Source organism: Gracilinanus agilis, chromosome 1 (assembly GCF_016433145.1).
Source record: "Gracilinanus agilis isolate LMUSP501 chromosome 1, AgileGrace, whole genome shotgun sequence".
NCBI classification, from domain to species: Eukaryota; Metazoa; Chordata; class Mammalia; order Didelphimorphia; family Didelphidae; genus Gracilinanus; species Gracilinanus agilis.
In genome coordinates, this window is record NC_058130.1 from 185,654,498 (window position 1) to 185,672,065 (window position 17,568).

The window sequence follows — 17,568 nt, forward strand, 5'->3', positions numbered from 1 at the left end:
AAAGCTTTGTGTATAAAGTTGACATCAGATTCCACTTTTTGCACCCAGTTATGAGAGATACTTCAGAATTGTGTTGTGTTCATTTCATCAAACAAATAAACCTTGAAGATGACTTTTTTTAGCATGAGAATCTTAGCTGGCAGCATTTTCTCCAAGGTAAATTGACGTTCTCAATTATTACAGTTATGATATTCCTGGTTGCCATGAGCAGTGTTAGTCTTTTGGAATAATCAGTGACAGATGACACATTCCATTTTTACTTTTTGTTAAAAACTTTCTGTTGATCAATACCTGATTTTAAAAATCTGTCACAATTTCCTTCAGTTCTATACACTCCTTGGTCCTTATCATATAGTGATGACTTCCAGACATCTACTTCTCTCTGCTAACAGTTGAGCACATTCATTAATAAACTTATATTTAAATACATTTGACACTTTGATATGTGCAATGCATTCATTTTGCTAGAAATTGGTGGAGACATGAAGAGAAGGAAGATGAGGACCTTCAAGAAAGGCACCCCACGTGCTTAAGGTATTAAAGAAAAACCATTACCTTCTGAAGCAGAAGAGCAGTTAAGGGCTAGGCAATTGGTATTAAGTGGCTTGCCTAGGGCCCCATAGCTAGGAAGTATCAGAGGTCAGATTTGAACCCAGGTCCTCTCATCTTCAGACCTAGCTCTCTAACCACTTAACCACCTGGCTACCCTGTGCCTGAGGTATTGAGGGATATCTAGATGTTCTTTTTAACTGCTGATAATGGATTCACACTCCAAACTTCAAGTTTCATGTTGAAAAACAATCTTTATTAAGTACTCTCCACAAACTACTTGGATACAAGGATGAATTAAGATGTGCTCCCTGCTCTCAAGGACCTGCTCCCAGATTAGAGCCAGGGGCATTTGGATAAGTGAAAACAAGACATGTACTGGGAAAAAAACCAGAAACCACTAAGAAGCACAGCATGAAATCGCACAGTGTTATACACAGTCTTAGGAGAGGAATGGATTATGATATGAAATTCTTATACAAGGTAACTTTTACTCTTATTTGGCATATTGTTTGTAGCTCATTGAGCATCAAGTCCATTAAAACTCAGCATCAGTGTCAATGTCAGTAGATAGTAAGGTGTTTCTCTGTGTACCCTAAATATTGTTACATGAACGAATCACGGTGCAGAGACTTTCTTACTATTGATCATAGGTCTAGAGGAGGAAGGGTCTTATAGGTACTTTTTCATTTTATAGATAAAGAAACTGAGGTCCAGGAAGATTTATGACTTTATTTAAGTCATTTGTAGGATGTCTGAGGTGAGATTTAATCCCAGAGCTCATTTCTACTTTCTAGTGTTCTTGTGCCAACTTCATTTCAAGGATCTGATTTAGATTATAACATTCTGTCCTCCAGGCTTTACCCTGAGCTCTGATGTTTCTTTCTAAAAGTTGACCAGTCTATAGTTTTTCATGGGAAACCACCATTTTATTAATGAGATAGCAGGGGCAGCTAGGTAGTATGTATAGTGGTTAGTCATGCTGGTAGTTGGGAGAATCTGGGTTCAACACTGGCTTCAGACATTTCCTAGTCATGTGACTCTTGAAAAGTCACTTAACCCTGTTTGCCTCACCCTTACCCTTTTGTCTTAGAGTTGTTACTAAGACAGAAAATAAGAATTTTGAAAAACTTTTAAAAAATTGATAGCTAACTTGGTTCTTCTGAAAGATAGCATCAATACACTGGGATTCCACTCCACAAAATTTACCAACTTAAAAAAACAAACAAACAGCTTATTTTCTGTTTTGGAATCAGTACTAAATATTGGTTCCAAGGCAGAAGAGGGGTAAGGAAAAGGCAATTGGGGTTAAATGTTATACTGCAAGGAAGTTTCTGAGATCATATTTGAGTCCACGACCTCCCAAATCCAAGTCTGACTCTTATCTACTGAGCCACCTAGCTGTACCCCACTTCTCCCCCCGCCCTATACAAGATATCCTGGTTTTAAAAGATTTAAGAGCTGATTTTGGGAGCAAATACTTTTAGAAGAAGACAGTGGACATCCACATTAAAAAAGAACCGTCATTTCAAGCAATAACCCTCTTCCTTATTTTGTGTAGTGAAAGAACATTGAATTAGAAATTAGAAGACCTAGATTCTGCTTTGAAATCTATTTCAGATTGGCTAAATGACCTTGAATTCAGTTATTTTAGAAGTTTCTTTTATAAAATAAATAGATTAGACAAGACTCTTTAGAGTTCTTCAAGTTCTAAATATCTGTAACCTCCATTCCTCTTCTCTTTTTGTCCCATAACCCCTTTTCCTTTGTCAGGTTATGCCAGTAAATGAATTTAAACTTTAATATGTACATTTAAAAAAGTAGACAAGATCAACCTATTAATAGGCACTATGAGACAAATGTAGTGCACATATCAAATAATTAAAAGTATTTTAAAATACATTTATTGAATATTCTGTGTTATCAGGAATATACATTAGAAGTGAATATCTGAAAGTCATCACAATATGATAAAGATGAAGGAAGCAATCTACTTTTTCATGACTGACTAAAAATTACTAAATGTTTAAGTGCAGTGTCTAGTAAAGTGGCTAATTTTGGTATAAAACATTCTCTGACTGGCATAAAATGGACATGTTCCTTTAGTAGACTTTGATCTGACTGCTCTGATTGATCCTCTTTTGGTGGGGACCTTGGAGGACAAATTGCTGTTACTTTTACATATAAGGTTTGTATTTGCTAGTTTTTTTGTGATGCATCAAAAGATCTGTCAAAGAAAAGTAAGCTTAAATCAGTGCTATGTGTATGTGGAAAAGTACAGAATAGTTCCAGGAAAAAATATTTGCAGAGGTAAACACTGAGTTGTCTAATTTATTCCATTTTAGACCCTGTTTTCTATTAAATCCTAAAAGCCTTACATCAGCTAACATAGTATAATTCAAAGTAACATTTTGCTTACTGGTAAAGGTTAACCCATCATTTCCCCCCTTATTCCTTTGCTTTTATAAACATGGAGCAAAATTTGAAGATATAATTTATTTTTGGACCAAAGGGTGTGGTCTGAATGTCATAAGACAAAACTATAATGATGTCTAAGGTAAGCCACAAATGAGATCTTTTTTATTTCTTTGTTTTATTTATAGTATAAAGTTTCTAATTGCTTTATTTCTTTAATGATCAGTGAAACTTTCTCCTTTTACTGCCCCCCCCCAACCCATTTCTTAAAAATTGTATGACTTCCTTTCCCCTGACTATTTTTATTTTCTTTGCAGTAACCTTACAGTGACCAAATACTATGAAAGGTCTATACCCTATTGGTCTTACACGCCATCTGTGGAGGTGGTAATCATAGCTTCCAATAGGATTTCTGTCTTTTGTGGATTATACCTTGCTGTAATAAGACTGTCTTATTCTCCATTGACCTTCATTTGATGCATGATCACTCTGCTACTTGCTTATTATGTACAGGCACCTAAGAACTTCCCTTAAATTAAAGTGCTAAAATAGTTCAGTTAGAAAGTTACTTTCACAAATAGATGCATGTGCTATTTGTGAATTTCTGTACCCATACCCTGATATTTAAGCCACATCCTAAAAAAGGAAGGCATCAGAAATATGTTACTTAGTGGAATTTATAGAATAAAGTATTTCCACATTAAAGAGCATCAAAAAGAACTACAGAGTCTTAGACTTGAAAGGGAACTTAGGTCACCTAGATCCGGAGTTCCTAGCCTGGCATCTCTGAACTTTTTTTTGATAATTCTATGTATGTTATTTTAGACATTTAAAAAACATAATTCTGAGAAGGGATCCATTGACTTCACTAGACTGCCAAAAGGGATCCATGAACCAAAGGTAATTAAGAAAGTCTATTAAACCAACATTATTTATTTAACCCTTAACTTCCATCTGTAGAAATATGGTAAGGACTAGGAATTGGTGGTTAAGCAACTTGCCCAGGGTCACACAGCTAAGAAGTGGCTGAGGACAGACACTTTTTTTTTTTTAATCCAGGACCTTGCTCTCAATCCACTGAGCCACCTAGCTCTGCCCTAGACCAACTCTCTTATTTTACTGAAGAAGTTACCAAAGCTCAGAGAGTTACAGTGACTAGATCACAGGGTTGGGTCTAGAACTCATGTCTCTCAAACCACATTTCAGTGCTTTTTCTAAAACATCAAATTGAAAATCACAGAATTTTCAAATTTATGACCTCTTGAACTAAAGCTTTATTAGCTTTAGTGTATCCTGTTCAGAATTGGCTGGGAAGAGAAGGGGATTTCTTAGTAAACACCTTTTTCTTTCTTTCCTTTCTCTTTAAAAATTTTGTTTTTTAATTAACAGACAAGTATATATTTTTTCTCCCACCATCTCCCCCACTGAAAAAATAAAAACAACTACAACAGAAAGGAATTAAACCTTTAAATATACATCGTTATGCAAAACAGATTTTTGCCTTGGCTATATAGTATGTCCTTCATCTTTGCTGTTTTGGAATCATAAGTTGTCACATCTTTAAAAGTTCTCCTTTTCTTTCTCAAAATTTCTTTGTAGTGTGCCTTCATGTTAAGTTTCCCTAGGAACATTAGAATTTGACTTATGTTTAGGTCTTGGAAAAAATGAGATGGATTCTGGGTTCTTAAAATTACTTAGTTTATAAAACATAAGAGGGCAGCTAATTAGCTCAGTGGATTGAGAGTCAGGAGGTACTGGGTTCAAATCTGGCCTCAGAGACTTCCTAGTTGTGTGATCCTGGGCAAGTCACTTAACCCCCCATTGCCTGGCCCTTACTGCTATTCTGCCTTGGGACTAATACAGGATATTGATTCTAAGACAGAAAAGGTAAAGGTTTAAAGAAAACATAGTACAGGCATCATTTAGCTTAACTTCCAAAATTAAAAAGGAAGAGAAATGAAGGAACATTTAAGAATCCCTGTGTTCTAGGCATTGTGCTAAACTAAACTTTACAAATATGATCTGATTTTATCCTTACAACAACTTTGTTGTTATCTGCATTTTAGAGCAGAGGAAACATAGGCAGACAGGGTTTTAGTGACTTGTCCAGGGCCATATAGAAGCAAGTATGTGTGACTGGATTTAAATTCAGGTCACCCTAATTCTAGACCCAGTGTTCTCTCTACTACATCTCCTAGCTGCCTCAAAGGACTCATACCTGAACTTATAAAGAGTCAAAGCAACTCTCTTTTCCTTTCTGGTAGGCTTTCATCTCTCTTTGGGAATCTGTACCATTCTCCAGACTTGTAATACTATTCTGGGATTAGAAAAGGGGACAGTATTTCAGGGTTATTTCAGAGTTTCCTCCTGTCCTTGTACCTTAACAATCTATATTATTTACAGTAGTAGTGAAAGGGGGACAAGATTCATGTTTGTTTCTCTATTTACTGCCTCTGAATAATCCTATTCCTCAGTTCTGGCTCCCACTTGATCTAAAATTGATCACCTCTCTGGAAAACTTAATTCAGGAATTCTTCTACCAGACTTTATTACCTGGATTACAAGGTTTCCCTAGAGAGGTTCTGTGGCTACTTAGGCTATTCTCCAGAAGGCCATTTTCTTATTTATGCATTTGACTGGCTTTTTTATCCATCTGATCACTCAGCCAAAGTTTTCTGTGCTACTGCACCCCAGCTCCCCTGGATCAAGACTAAGTCCAAGGGTGTAGCCCCAGTTCATGAACTGTCTCTGAATTAGTTACCTTTAAGGTAAGGTAATCCAGGTCAGGGCAAGAAATTCACACCATATCAAGGAGGCATCATGAACAGATATGTCAAAGGACTCATCAGTGAGGGCTCTGAGGATTCACGTTAAGGGATAGGCACATTACATAAGGCTTAAAGGCAAGCATGTTACATTTGCTACTTGGAAATGGTGTTATTCTTTAGCAATGGTACTATCTGAATGAGGGAAATAAAAAGATTAGAGTTAAGGGAAATGAGAAGTCATTTTCCCCCACAGTAAAGGGATATGGGTCAATTTTTAGAAGAAAAGGAAAAAGGAAAACTGAGTGATAAGAACCCAAGTAACTATTATTTTCTATAGTTGAATATCAAGGTTTGGTGATAAAAGTTGTATTCTCTTTTAAGCCAGGAAAAACTCAGGAATTCCTCTGGTGGGAATAATTTTTCCCTATTTACCACTAAATGAATGTCATTCAGGGACATTTTGTGGATTTGGCAGGTCAATAAAGACTCACTAGCCCCAAGCTTTAAAGATAGATCTCTTTTTAATAGGTGCAAACTTTATGAAATATTTAGTCAGTCACAGTTATGTAGAATGAGATGTCACAGGAAATAATTAAATGATCTTAGAATTCTTGTTTTCTTATATTAAAAAAAACAACAACCACAACCTGGCCGTCTAGGTAGGGGGAGAGAGGGAAGAGAGGGAAGAGGGAGAAGAGGAGAAAGAGGGAGAGAGAAAACTTTGTTACTTTTTTGGGGGGTTACTTTTCTGAAATATTAGCAGGAACTCTGTTTCTTTTACTGTGATCTGAAACTGATACATACTAGCTGTGTGACCTTGGGCAAGTCACTTAACTTTGCCTCAATTTTCTTGTCTATAAAATGTTCTGGAAGACATGGCACTCCAGTATCTTTGCCAAGAAAACCCCAAATGGAGTCATGAAGACTCAGACATGACTGAAATGATTGAACAACACAATCCACGAAGGACCCATTTATAAAATGTAGATAAATTGGCTGCCTAAAAAAGCCTACAACTTCAAATAGTTGTCTTCACAATACTAAGACTTTGAAGATATATTTGAAAAATACTGTGATGGAGAGTGGGGAAAAATGACAAATGGCAAGAGATAAGCAGATGTTGCCCCGCCCCTTAAAAAAAAAGGCAAAGATCTAGATAAAAAAAGAACAGATTAGTAAATTTGATGTCGATCATCTGGAAAATTCTAGAATTGATGATTAAAACAGTAAAGATTTGGAAAAGTCATCAAAAGCTGGCATAAATTTAGTAAATCATCCCATGTAAACCTTGTTAATTTTTTTTTTTTTACAATAGAGGAATTCAGGAAAATATAGTATGCTTAGTATATCTGCATCTTAGGAAGGTATTTGATGGTATTATAGTCTTTCATGGTATAATAACTAAGTGTATTTTTATTTGGTTTATAGATATTCCAAGAGAATATATTTAAAAGGAAAATATTGTGTTACAGTAGAATTAGCATGGGACTTGAAGAAGCCAGGTCAGGCTAATTTTGTTGTTGGGTCATTTCAGTCATTTCTGACCATGTCTGACCATGTCTTTGTGACCCTATTTTAGATTTTCTTGGCAGAGACAGTGGAGTCATTTGTCATTGCCTTCTCCAACTCAATTTTACAGATGAAGAGATTGAGGGCAAAGGGATAAGTGATGTGCTCAGGGTCACACAGTCAGTAATTGTCTGAGGCTACATTTGAATTCAGGAAGATGAATCTTGCTGGTTCCAAGCCCAGTTCTATCCATTGTGCCACCTAGCTGCCCTGATATCCCAGACAAATCCAGAAGTCCTGAATTTGAATCCCCACTTTGCCCACCAACTTGTACCATCCTTAAACTCTCTGAACTTCCATTACCTATTCTGTAAAATGGAGATGACGATACTTGAATTACTCATCTCCTGAGTATTTGTGAGGAAATAACTTCATAAAATATAGATTTATACAACATATTAATAACAAAAACAATGGATTATAATGTCAGAGAAAGGTCTATAATATGGCTATTTATATCAACATTTTTATTAGTGACTTAGATGAAGATATTAATTCTGCTCTTAAGGAGCTTATGCTCTATTGGGAGAATAAAATATGTATATTAACAAGTACTTGCAAGGTAATTTGAGGTTGGAAGAAGAAGAAGTAGTACTGGCGGGGGGGGGGGGAGAGGATCAAGGAAAGCTTTACAGAGGTGATGGTATGCAAGCAATCTTAAAAGTAAGATGAGAATTAAAAAAAGTATAGGTAAGGAACAGATTACGTTCCTAGCCTTGGAAGGAGAGGACAGGAAACAGGCAGTAATCAAAAGGAACAGATTGAACTATGACTGGAAAAGTAGTGTTTCAGATTGCAGAGGACTTTAAATACTACGTATAAGAGTTTCAATTTTATTTAGAGGCAGTAGAGAGCCACTGGCGATTTTTGAGCAAAAAGAGTAAAAAGGACTTTGTGTTTTCTTAAGATTATCTTGGTCACTGGGAAGATGATTACTTGGAGAGAGAGAGAGGGGAGTAAATGGAAGTAAGAAGCCTGTTGTCATTTAGACATTTCAGTCCTTTCTGACTCTTCATGATCCCATTTGGAGTTTTCTTGGCAAAAATACTGTAGTGGTTTGTTATTGCCTTCTCTAGCTCATTTTATAAATGAGGAAATTGAGGCAAACAGGGTTAAATGACTTGCCCAGGGTATCTGAGGCATCACAAAAAATGTAGCAATTAAAAATTCAACATGTAAAGCTTTCAATAGTCATATGAAAGAAAAATGTCCCAAATCACTCATCACTAGGGAAATGCAAAATAAAACCTATTGGCTAACTTGGAAGACAATTTATTGGTGTGTCTAGAATAGCATCCCATTGGTCTGCTGGACAGAGGGGTGAGAAAGTTGTCCTCAGGCATGGTGGAGAAGGGGGGATGGAGCAGCCCCCCCCCCCCCCCCCCCCGCACACCAGGGCACATATGCCATGTCTTTTCCAACATGGATCTAGGAAGTCATTACACTGCATTTTCTTTGATCTAGAGATTGAAGAAAGAGAAAAGGAACCCATATATACAAAAATATTTATAACATCTCTGATTACTCATCTGTAAAACGAGAAGTCCAACGTAAATATCTATGATACTATAATTTGTGTTTGACTTTTAATTTGAGCCCTGGTGAGGAATTGCAATTTTCTTTTCTCATTATTGCCTTCCCGTTTCATTTCTAATTCAGTGTTGACCATTTTCTCTTTTTCATCAATTTGACTCCATATTATAAGAGGAAACTTGAGAGTTCAGTTTCCTAATTTTATAGGCAAAGAAACTATCACTTATTGTGTAACTTTGGGCTTCTCTTTTGGGGCACTAAATAGGGCCAAGAACTCTGTCTCTTAGTCATCTCACAGGAACTCATCATTCCTACATAATTTAGAATGGAACTTTGAGCTTGGGTCATTTGTTGACTATTTTATTTGCTTAATAAAAGCTTAGAATCTTGAAGGATTCCCTCCCTACACCCATCTTCCCCACCCCCATCCCTACTCTTGAATAGAGCACTATCCATAATAATGAAATTTCTCTAGAGGTAGTCCTATCTATAGCTATAAGCTTTTATGTCTGGTTCTTTCTTCCTTTGAAGAGTAAGGATCCTCTTCCTAAATATTAAATGCCTCTGGGGCCCATATTTAAGTGTTCTTATGTCTAGAGTTAATCATTTGTTCATGATTTAAAATGGAACTTTGAGCTTGGGTCATTCATTCCCCTTTTCACATGTCTCAATAAAATCCTAGAGCAGTGATGGGCAAACTACGTCCCTTCTCCTTCATAATCTTTCAGTCATTAATAGGGCTTAGCATCACAAAAAATAGAAGAATTTTGTAAAATGTATCATTGTTATTTTTTAATAAATTATATTGGCCTGCCTAAAGTTTTTTTTCCTTTCCTTTGCCCCTCTCTTTGAAAAGTTTGCCCATCTCTGTCCTAGAGGATGCCCTCCTTGTTCTCCTTTCACCATCCCATCCCATTGCGCCTTCTGTACATTGCAAAGATCAGCTCCACGTGTTCATTTGCAGTTTGGGCCAAACAACTTTTGTTTTGACTTTCTTTTGAAATTTCGTGATAGCTTGAGGTAACCTTTGGGATATCTAGAACATCTGTTCCACTGCTCTGACAAACAAATCTTTCCCCCTTTTGAATATAGGTAGAAGTGATGGATTTGTGACTTTTTACTTATTTTTTTTAATTCAAGAGATAATTTGCTAAGTCTTTACTAGTGGAAGTTGGAGGGGAATATAAAAGAACAAGTGTCCTCTTTGATCTAGCTGGGTAGCATGGGAGATAAGATATGCACACAAGTGAGTTTAATTCAAATCAGGCAGTCAGAACAAAAGGTCTCACTTGACCCTTGGAACACATTATCTGATCTGCACTAATTTTTGAGGGGTACAATGTTCTTTATTCCACTTATTTCAGAGATTTTTACTAGTTCTTGAATTAGGGAATGAATTTCTCAGTGATCCTTTTCCTTCCTTCTTCCCTTCCCCTTTTTTTCTTTCTTTCTTGCAGGTGAAGAAGAAAAGAGTCCCTTTTTCTTGGCTGACCATTGGAATAGGCTCAGTATTTTAGTATTAAAGCCCTAGTCTTGTTTGCTTTGGCATCCTGCAGTTCAATAGAGTAGTGAGTACTTTTTGGCCTGTGACCCTTGATTACATGGTTTGTCACAGTGGGAAGAGTTAATCAGCTGCCAGCTCCCCTGTTTGAACTTTATTAGTGATTTGCCCTGATTACTATCACAGCTGTGTTATGCTGGTGGTAACCTTGACCCCAGCCTTGCAAAAAGCCAGGGAGAATAACAGGTTATATGAGGCTAGTGGGAAAAGTAGTGGTTTTATTTATTTCCCTATCTGTGTATATTCTTGATGGAAGGAAGACTATTAGGACCTTTCTATATTTGTTTTCAGAGCATGAAGGAATTGCCCTTTTCTCTCATTAAAAAAAATTATGAGAGATACATTTTTTAGTGTGGATTGATAATGGCGTTCTGGTCAATTCTACATTTAGCTTCTTATAATACTCTTTTTTCATGGGCTAATTCAGTACAACCAAACTTCTTCTGTGTTTAAAGCACCTCAAAGCCCTGGGCATATGATGTTGAAACAAGAGCCAGTTCCTATTCCCAAGGAACTACTTATCAACTAATATGTGATAGGACAGCTATGAAAATTAGAAATATGATGCAAGGTAAGGTATGATAGGGCTAAGTTGGGAAACAGTCAACCATTAAGCATTTAAGTGCCTACTATGTGCCAGGTACTATGCCAGACCCTGGACAAAATGTTCAAGAAAACTTATAGAGAAAGATCATAGGAGGATCATCTATGAAATTAGGGGATTAGACTAGATGATCTGAATTCTCTTCTAGCTCTAAATCCTATTGTGGATGGGGGTGGGAAGATATCTTAAGAGACAGTTTCCTGGAAGAAGTGGTATCTCTATTAAGACTTAACTAAGGAGAATATAAAGAAAACAATCTAGGCATGAGAGATGACTCACATGAGCTACAGTGAAAGATTAGTGGCCAAATGAGATGGGAAAATAGTTAGGTTAGACCTATCAGAAATACAGAGATTCACAAAGGGAGTGAGTTCATGCTAGAAGTGTATGTTGGACGTGGATTTGAAATCCATGGATGCCAAGCCAAAGGTTTTATTTTTCCTTTAAGCAAAAAGGGAAGATTTAAAAAAAACAATCCTGGTAAGAATTGATAAGAATCTGATACAGAACTGTGGCTGTTTGAATAGAGGGAGATAGGGCCCTTCCCCCTGAAGTCCCACACCCTTCCAGATCTCTCTCTCCAGTCAGAAGTAATCTCTCTGCCTGAATAGTCTTAGACTACTATATTTAATCTCTCCTTTGTAATTTTCCTATTGCAACTTGCAGTACATATAAGTTATATTTGTTATATGTCTTATCACTCATAAGGGTTTATAAGCTTCTCAAAGCATTATTTCTTTTCTTCTTTTTCATTTCTGATGCCTAGTATGTGCCAAGAGCAATCCTCTTTAATCATCCTCCCTGACCTTGAAGTGGATAGAATGCTGGGTTTGGAGTCAGGAAGATCTGGGTTCAAATCCAGTTTCAGACACTTACTAGCTGTGTGACCTGGGAAAGTCATTTAATCCTGTTTGCTTCAGTTTCCTTCTTTGTAAAATGACCTGGAGACTCAGACATGACTGAAACAACCGAATGTCAACAACAACAGAAAGCCTGTGCCTTATACATAAAATAGGAGTAAGGGTTGGCCCTCATTAACGTCCGGAATTCTGGCTGAGTTAGTTCCTGGCATAGGTGTCAAAACTCCTGAATGTGGTCTGAACTAGATTAAAATGTAATTGTTAAATGTTTACAAAATAAATACAAAATACAACAGAGATAATATTAATTTGTGGCTTTCTACTGACCCACAGGAATGTATTTTTAGTTGATTTTGATATTACTGTTTTAGAGCACTGAGAAATGAAATGACTTTTCTAAGATTACACAGACAAGGATATATCCAGGGGCAGGACCAGAGTCCAGGTTTTCTTAGCTCCAGTAGTCTGAATGCCATCCTATTGTAATATATACAAAAGGGATAGAGATTAGACCTGATATCCGATCCCTTCACTCCTCTCTTCTTCCCTCCCCTCCCCTTTTCTCCCTTTCCTTTTTTACCCTCTCCTCCAAGATTTGAACCCAGGTCCATTGGACTCCAGGCCTGGCTCTCTATCCACTTTGCTACTTGGTTGCCCCAATTTATATTAAAAGTTTTACATCTAAACTTAGAATTTTAGATCCTCCATGGACTAGCTCCCCAAAACACACCTGGGCAACAACCTATTTGCTTCAGTTTCCTGAACTGTAAAATGGAGATAATAATACTTACCTGACAGTGTTGCCATGAGGAATAAATGAAGTAATCTTTGTAAAGCACTCAACCCTCTACCTGGGACAGTAGGAGCCTAATGAACGCATGTTCCCTTCCCTCTTCTCTATCTTTTTATTGGCAACATAGCCCACAGCCCCCTTACTCTAGCCAGACTGCTCTTTCATTTCAAGTCTGTGTATCTTTGCTCATGAATCTGGGATGCCCTCTGGCTTCTCAACTCAAATTGCTATCTGTCCTTTCCTTTAAAATCTGATAGATATTCCACATATCCTTCCTTGTCTATTTCTATCTAGCACTGATAACTACTTTACATGGCTTGGTTTCTGTTCTTAGGTATAAGGTTTGGTATCTTTTTTTAATAATATACTTGTTTTTGTCATTCTGTGGTTTAGCACATTTATATAGTGTTTCTATGAATGATTTTAAGTATTTCAGCTCTCTTCTGATTATGCACTCCCCATAGAGTCTATTATAGGACTATAAATACAATAGATTTTGCCTTACTTCTAGCATTGAAGACCTTCCCCAAATTATGTAAACCATTTAGCATCTGCCTTATGCATTCTCCAGTGCTTAATATTTGCATAACCGGGAAAGTTATTGTTCATAATTGTCTCTCAACCACTATTTATTGAACACCTATTAAGATATAAGGTATCATGAAGGATAAACCTAAAATTGCCCTCAAAGCACTTATGTCTCCATGATAATACTGAAGCATAAGGAAATAGATTTTAACTAATTATTTGACCCTTTAAAATGTCTTAAAATAAATTCTTTATATTGCATATAACATATATTATACATATGTACATATGAATACATTCTTTATATTGCATCATGAATATATTTTTCTTTCTAGAGAGTTATAGTATTGCTTGTCCTTCAAAAGTTCCATTATATATCTTGTAAAGATTATACATATATCTATCTTTGCATATGTATATAAATGTGTGTAAATATATGTATATATCTATCAATCTATATATCTTATAAAGATGTTATCTAAAGTCAGAACCATCCCAGTTCATAATTTGGCTAATGGACATTTGTTTGGTAATAGGAAATCTTTGAGGTTATCGAGTGCTAACCATGGGAATTTTAAGCACACATTAGGCGCTGTGCTATGCTCCTCAGATTGTTGTGATCTATTTGTTTAGACCAGTGATGGGCAAACTTTTTAAAGAGGGGGCCAAAGGAAGAGAAATGCTCATCTGTCAGTCTGTTTCTAAGGCAACTCTTTTGAAGTTTCATTGTATTGTATCCTACTCATTGTATTCATCAGATTAGGAATAACGTTGGGCAGCCGGATAGAACATTTCAGGGGGCCACATCTGGCCCAAGAGCCATAGTTTGCCCATCACTGGTTTAGAGTCTAAACTTCTGCATAGGAAATTTCACTCCAGGTTGCTTACTTGTACCTAGATGTCAGTCAGAGAATCTATTACATGAAATAGCCATGCAAAAAAAAAATAGGACTACATGTCACATATGTAGATCAACTATGTATTGAGTTTCTTTAAACAGACTTAAGTATTTATTTTTTTTTTCTAAGTCTAGTAGGCCAATTGCCTCATTTTGTGAGCTGATGTATTTTTAAGCAAGATTTCTCCATCTACCATGTGGCATTTCCAACAGGCTTCAATGAAATTTGACCACAAAGCTCAAACCTTGTTTCGTATTCATTAATCCGGCTGCTTTTAATCCTGAGGCCAGTTATAGTGTGACAAGCCTCATAGTTTTAACTTAGCTCATGGAATGTTATTACACAGCATCAGGTTTCCAAATTCTTTGTTTTTCTCCCTTTTTATGACTGCCATATTCAGAGAAAATGTTGTGTTAACTGGATAGAATGTCTTTAAGTTCTGATCTATGATTTTTTTTTCTTTTCCCTTTCTATTTCCCTTTTTTATTCCTCCTTCCCCCCCTTTTCTAGTCTATGGCTATGAGTGAACCACAATGCTACTACAATGAATCCATTGCCTTCTTTTACAACCGGAGTGGGAAGTACCTCGCCACGGAATGGAATACTGTCAGCAAGCTCGTGATGGGACTTGGAATCACTGTGTGTATCTTCATCATGTTGGCCAACCTGCTGGTCATGGTGGCGATTTACGTCAACCGCCGTTTCCACTTTCCTATTTATTACTTAATGGCTAACTTGGCTGCTGCAGACTTCTTTGCTGGACTGGCATACTTTTATCTAATGTTCAACACAGGGCCCAATACAAGAAGACTGACTGTGAGCACCTGGCTTCTTCGCCAGGGTCTCATTGACACTAGCCTGACAGCTTCGGTAGCCAATTTGCTGGCTATAGCAATTGAGAGACACATTACAGTTTTTCGCATGCAACTGCATACCCGGATGAGCAACCGGCGGGTGGTGGTTGTCATTGTGGTCATCTGGACCATGGCCATTGTGATGGGCGCCATTCCCAGTGTGGGCTGGAACTGTATCTGCGACATCACTAACTGTTCCAACATGGCGCCCCTCTACAGTGACTCTTACTTAGTCTTCTGGGCCATTTTCAACCTGGTTACCTTTGTAGTAATGGTGGTCCTGTATGCCCATATCTTTGGGTATGTCCGACAAAGGACTATGAGGATGTCTAGGCATAGTTCTGGACCAAGGAGGAATCGGGACACTATGATGAGTCTCCTGAAGACTGTGGTCATTGTGCTTGGTAAGTGGTATCTTGGCTAAAAATTTCTTTCCAAAATCCTAATAACTTAGTAACTAATAGTAAAGATGAACTGGTAATGTGTGGGTCTAGAACAGTGTGTGCATATTGAGTAGGGAAAGAAAAACAAGCTGACCTCAACACTGAATGATGGTTAGGTCTGCTGGAGTCGGTGTCTGTTGAAGGGCAGGGAGTTCCCCCTAGGGATATTATAATGATCATGATAAAGGGGAAATGGCCATCCATTGAAGACTTTAGCAATGGTGAAACTATAAAACTTAATTTCATTTAAAAAAAAAACTTTAAGCTTGAAAAACTTTCCTTTTATTATTTGGTTATGTCGTAAGCTTTGTATGTATATTTTAAAATTCATTTATCAAATACAAAGCACTTTCTCTTAGGTGAATTAATACATATTTCTAGAAGTAGTTTTTTCATCAGTATTTTCTGAATAAGAGTTCGCTTTTTTAAAACTACTTCAGGTAAGTGTTCATAAATAATACCTCTGTTGAGATTCTCCACACAAAATGAGATTAGCTACAACAAATTACTATGACATTCGTCTTGACGGAAGATATTTGATCTTCTGAGTTGTTTCTGTTCTGGTTAACTCTGTAGTAATGGTGACCCTACCTACTTGTAAATTGAATTATGGTTGACAAAGCAACATCTTTATCCTTCTTTACTTCTTCAGTAGGTGAAAATACTTCAAATTTTGAATAGAAAAGTCTCATTGAATAGAAAAGTTGTAACTAAGTGCATATGAAAGTATCTTAAATATGAAAAGACAAGAAAACTCATCTCCCAACAATACAATTTGTATAAGTCAAAGTACTAATTTTAATGATTTTAATTCACCTATAGAATATTCTTTATTAGACAGGAATCTAATTATAGTTTTCTTTTTACTAAGGAAATCTATTGGAATGTTTATCATTTGCCATAGATTGGACACAAGTGTAAGTCAAGGCTACTTTGCTACATTCACAGAGGAAAAAAAGAAAATGAATGAAATACTAAAAGGTCCTAATTATAAGATGGTTTTATACCTCATAAGTCATGGACCTATAGCCCTAGAGGTCATGGAGACAGAATTATGGAAGTGCTATAATGTGTTATTCATTTTATCTATTTCATGAAGTAAGTTTTGATAGAATATTATCATTTAAGTCTTTCTTATAGGGGCAATGTGCCATATTAGATGGAGAGTTGCTTAGGGTAAAGAAGACCTGGATTTGAATCCTGTCTTTAGTACATATTGGCTTCATCACCCTGTACAATCATTTAACCCTTCAATGCCCCAAGCAACTCTCTAAAATAGTTGCATAGTAGATCCCAGCCAAAATTGATGAAGAAAACCTTTCATTGGAGCTCTCCATACTGGTGAAATCACAGGTCTAGTTTAAAAAAAAAAATAAGTATAGCATTGAGTGCTGCCAGATAAGCATTACAGGTAATTTTAAAAAAGTTTGACTATTATGTGACTAATGTTCAATTATACTTAACTTCCTTTCCTCTTAGTGCACTCTTGAAGTAACAAGAAAAAAAAAGGCAAAGCACTATTTAATATTCTTGAGTATTAAAAATATATGTGCAAAGAACTGGAAATTGAGAAGATGACCATCAATTGGGGAATGGCTGAATGACTTGTGGGTATGATTTTGATGGAATAGTAATGTGCTATAAGAAGTGATGAGGGGTAGCTGGGTAGCTCAGTGGATTGAGAGTCAGGCCTAGAGACGGGAGGTCCTAGGTTCAAATCCGGCCTCAGACACTTCCCAGCTGTGTGACCCTGGGCAGGTCACTTGACCGCCATTGCCCACCCTTACCACTCTTCCACCTAGAAGCCAATACACAGAAGTTAAGGGTTTAAAAATGTAAAAAAAAAAAAAAAAAAAAGTGATGAGCAAGTTGATTTTAGACAAACATGGAAAGAATATCATCAAATAATGAAGAGTGACTGAACACTATTGTTGAGCAGTATTCTTTGAAGAGTAAATATGGGGACAGCTAGATAGCACGGTGAATAGAGTACTTGGCCTGGAGTTAGAAAGACCTGAGTTCAAATGTGACCTCAGATACTTCCTAACTGTGTGACCCTGGGAAAATCACTTAACCCTGGTTGCCTAGCCCTTGCTCTTCAGTCTTAGAATTGTTACTAAGACAGAAGGTAAAAGTCTTAAAAAAAAAAAGAGCAAATGTGATTCTGAGTTATATGAATATGCAAATCACCT

General features: G+C 36.7%; 1 protein-coding gene across 2 annotated transcripts in view; it reads left to right on the top strand.

Moving 5' to 3' along the window:
• The window catches only part of LPAR1 (lysophosphatidic acid receptor 1), a 139,827-nt gene that overhangs the window by 56,912 nt on the left and 65,347 nt on the right, over positions 1-17,568 (top strand). Inside the window, exons 1-2 of one of the 2 annotated variants that reach the window (XM_044659278.1) lie at positions 5,624-5,641; positions 14,590-15,337. In XM_044659278.1, the coding sequence (XP_044515213.1) occupies positions 14,593-15,337 (745 nt within the window). In that variant the 5' untranslated portion in view covers positions 5,624-5,641; positions 14,590-14,592. Of the gene's footprint in view, positions 1-5,623; positions 5,642-14,589; positions 15,338-17,568 lie in introns of those variants that run through there. The other variant, XM_044659270.1, reaches the window with a different exon arrangement.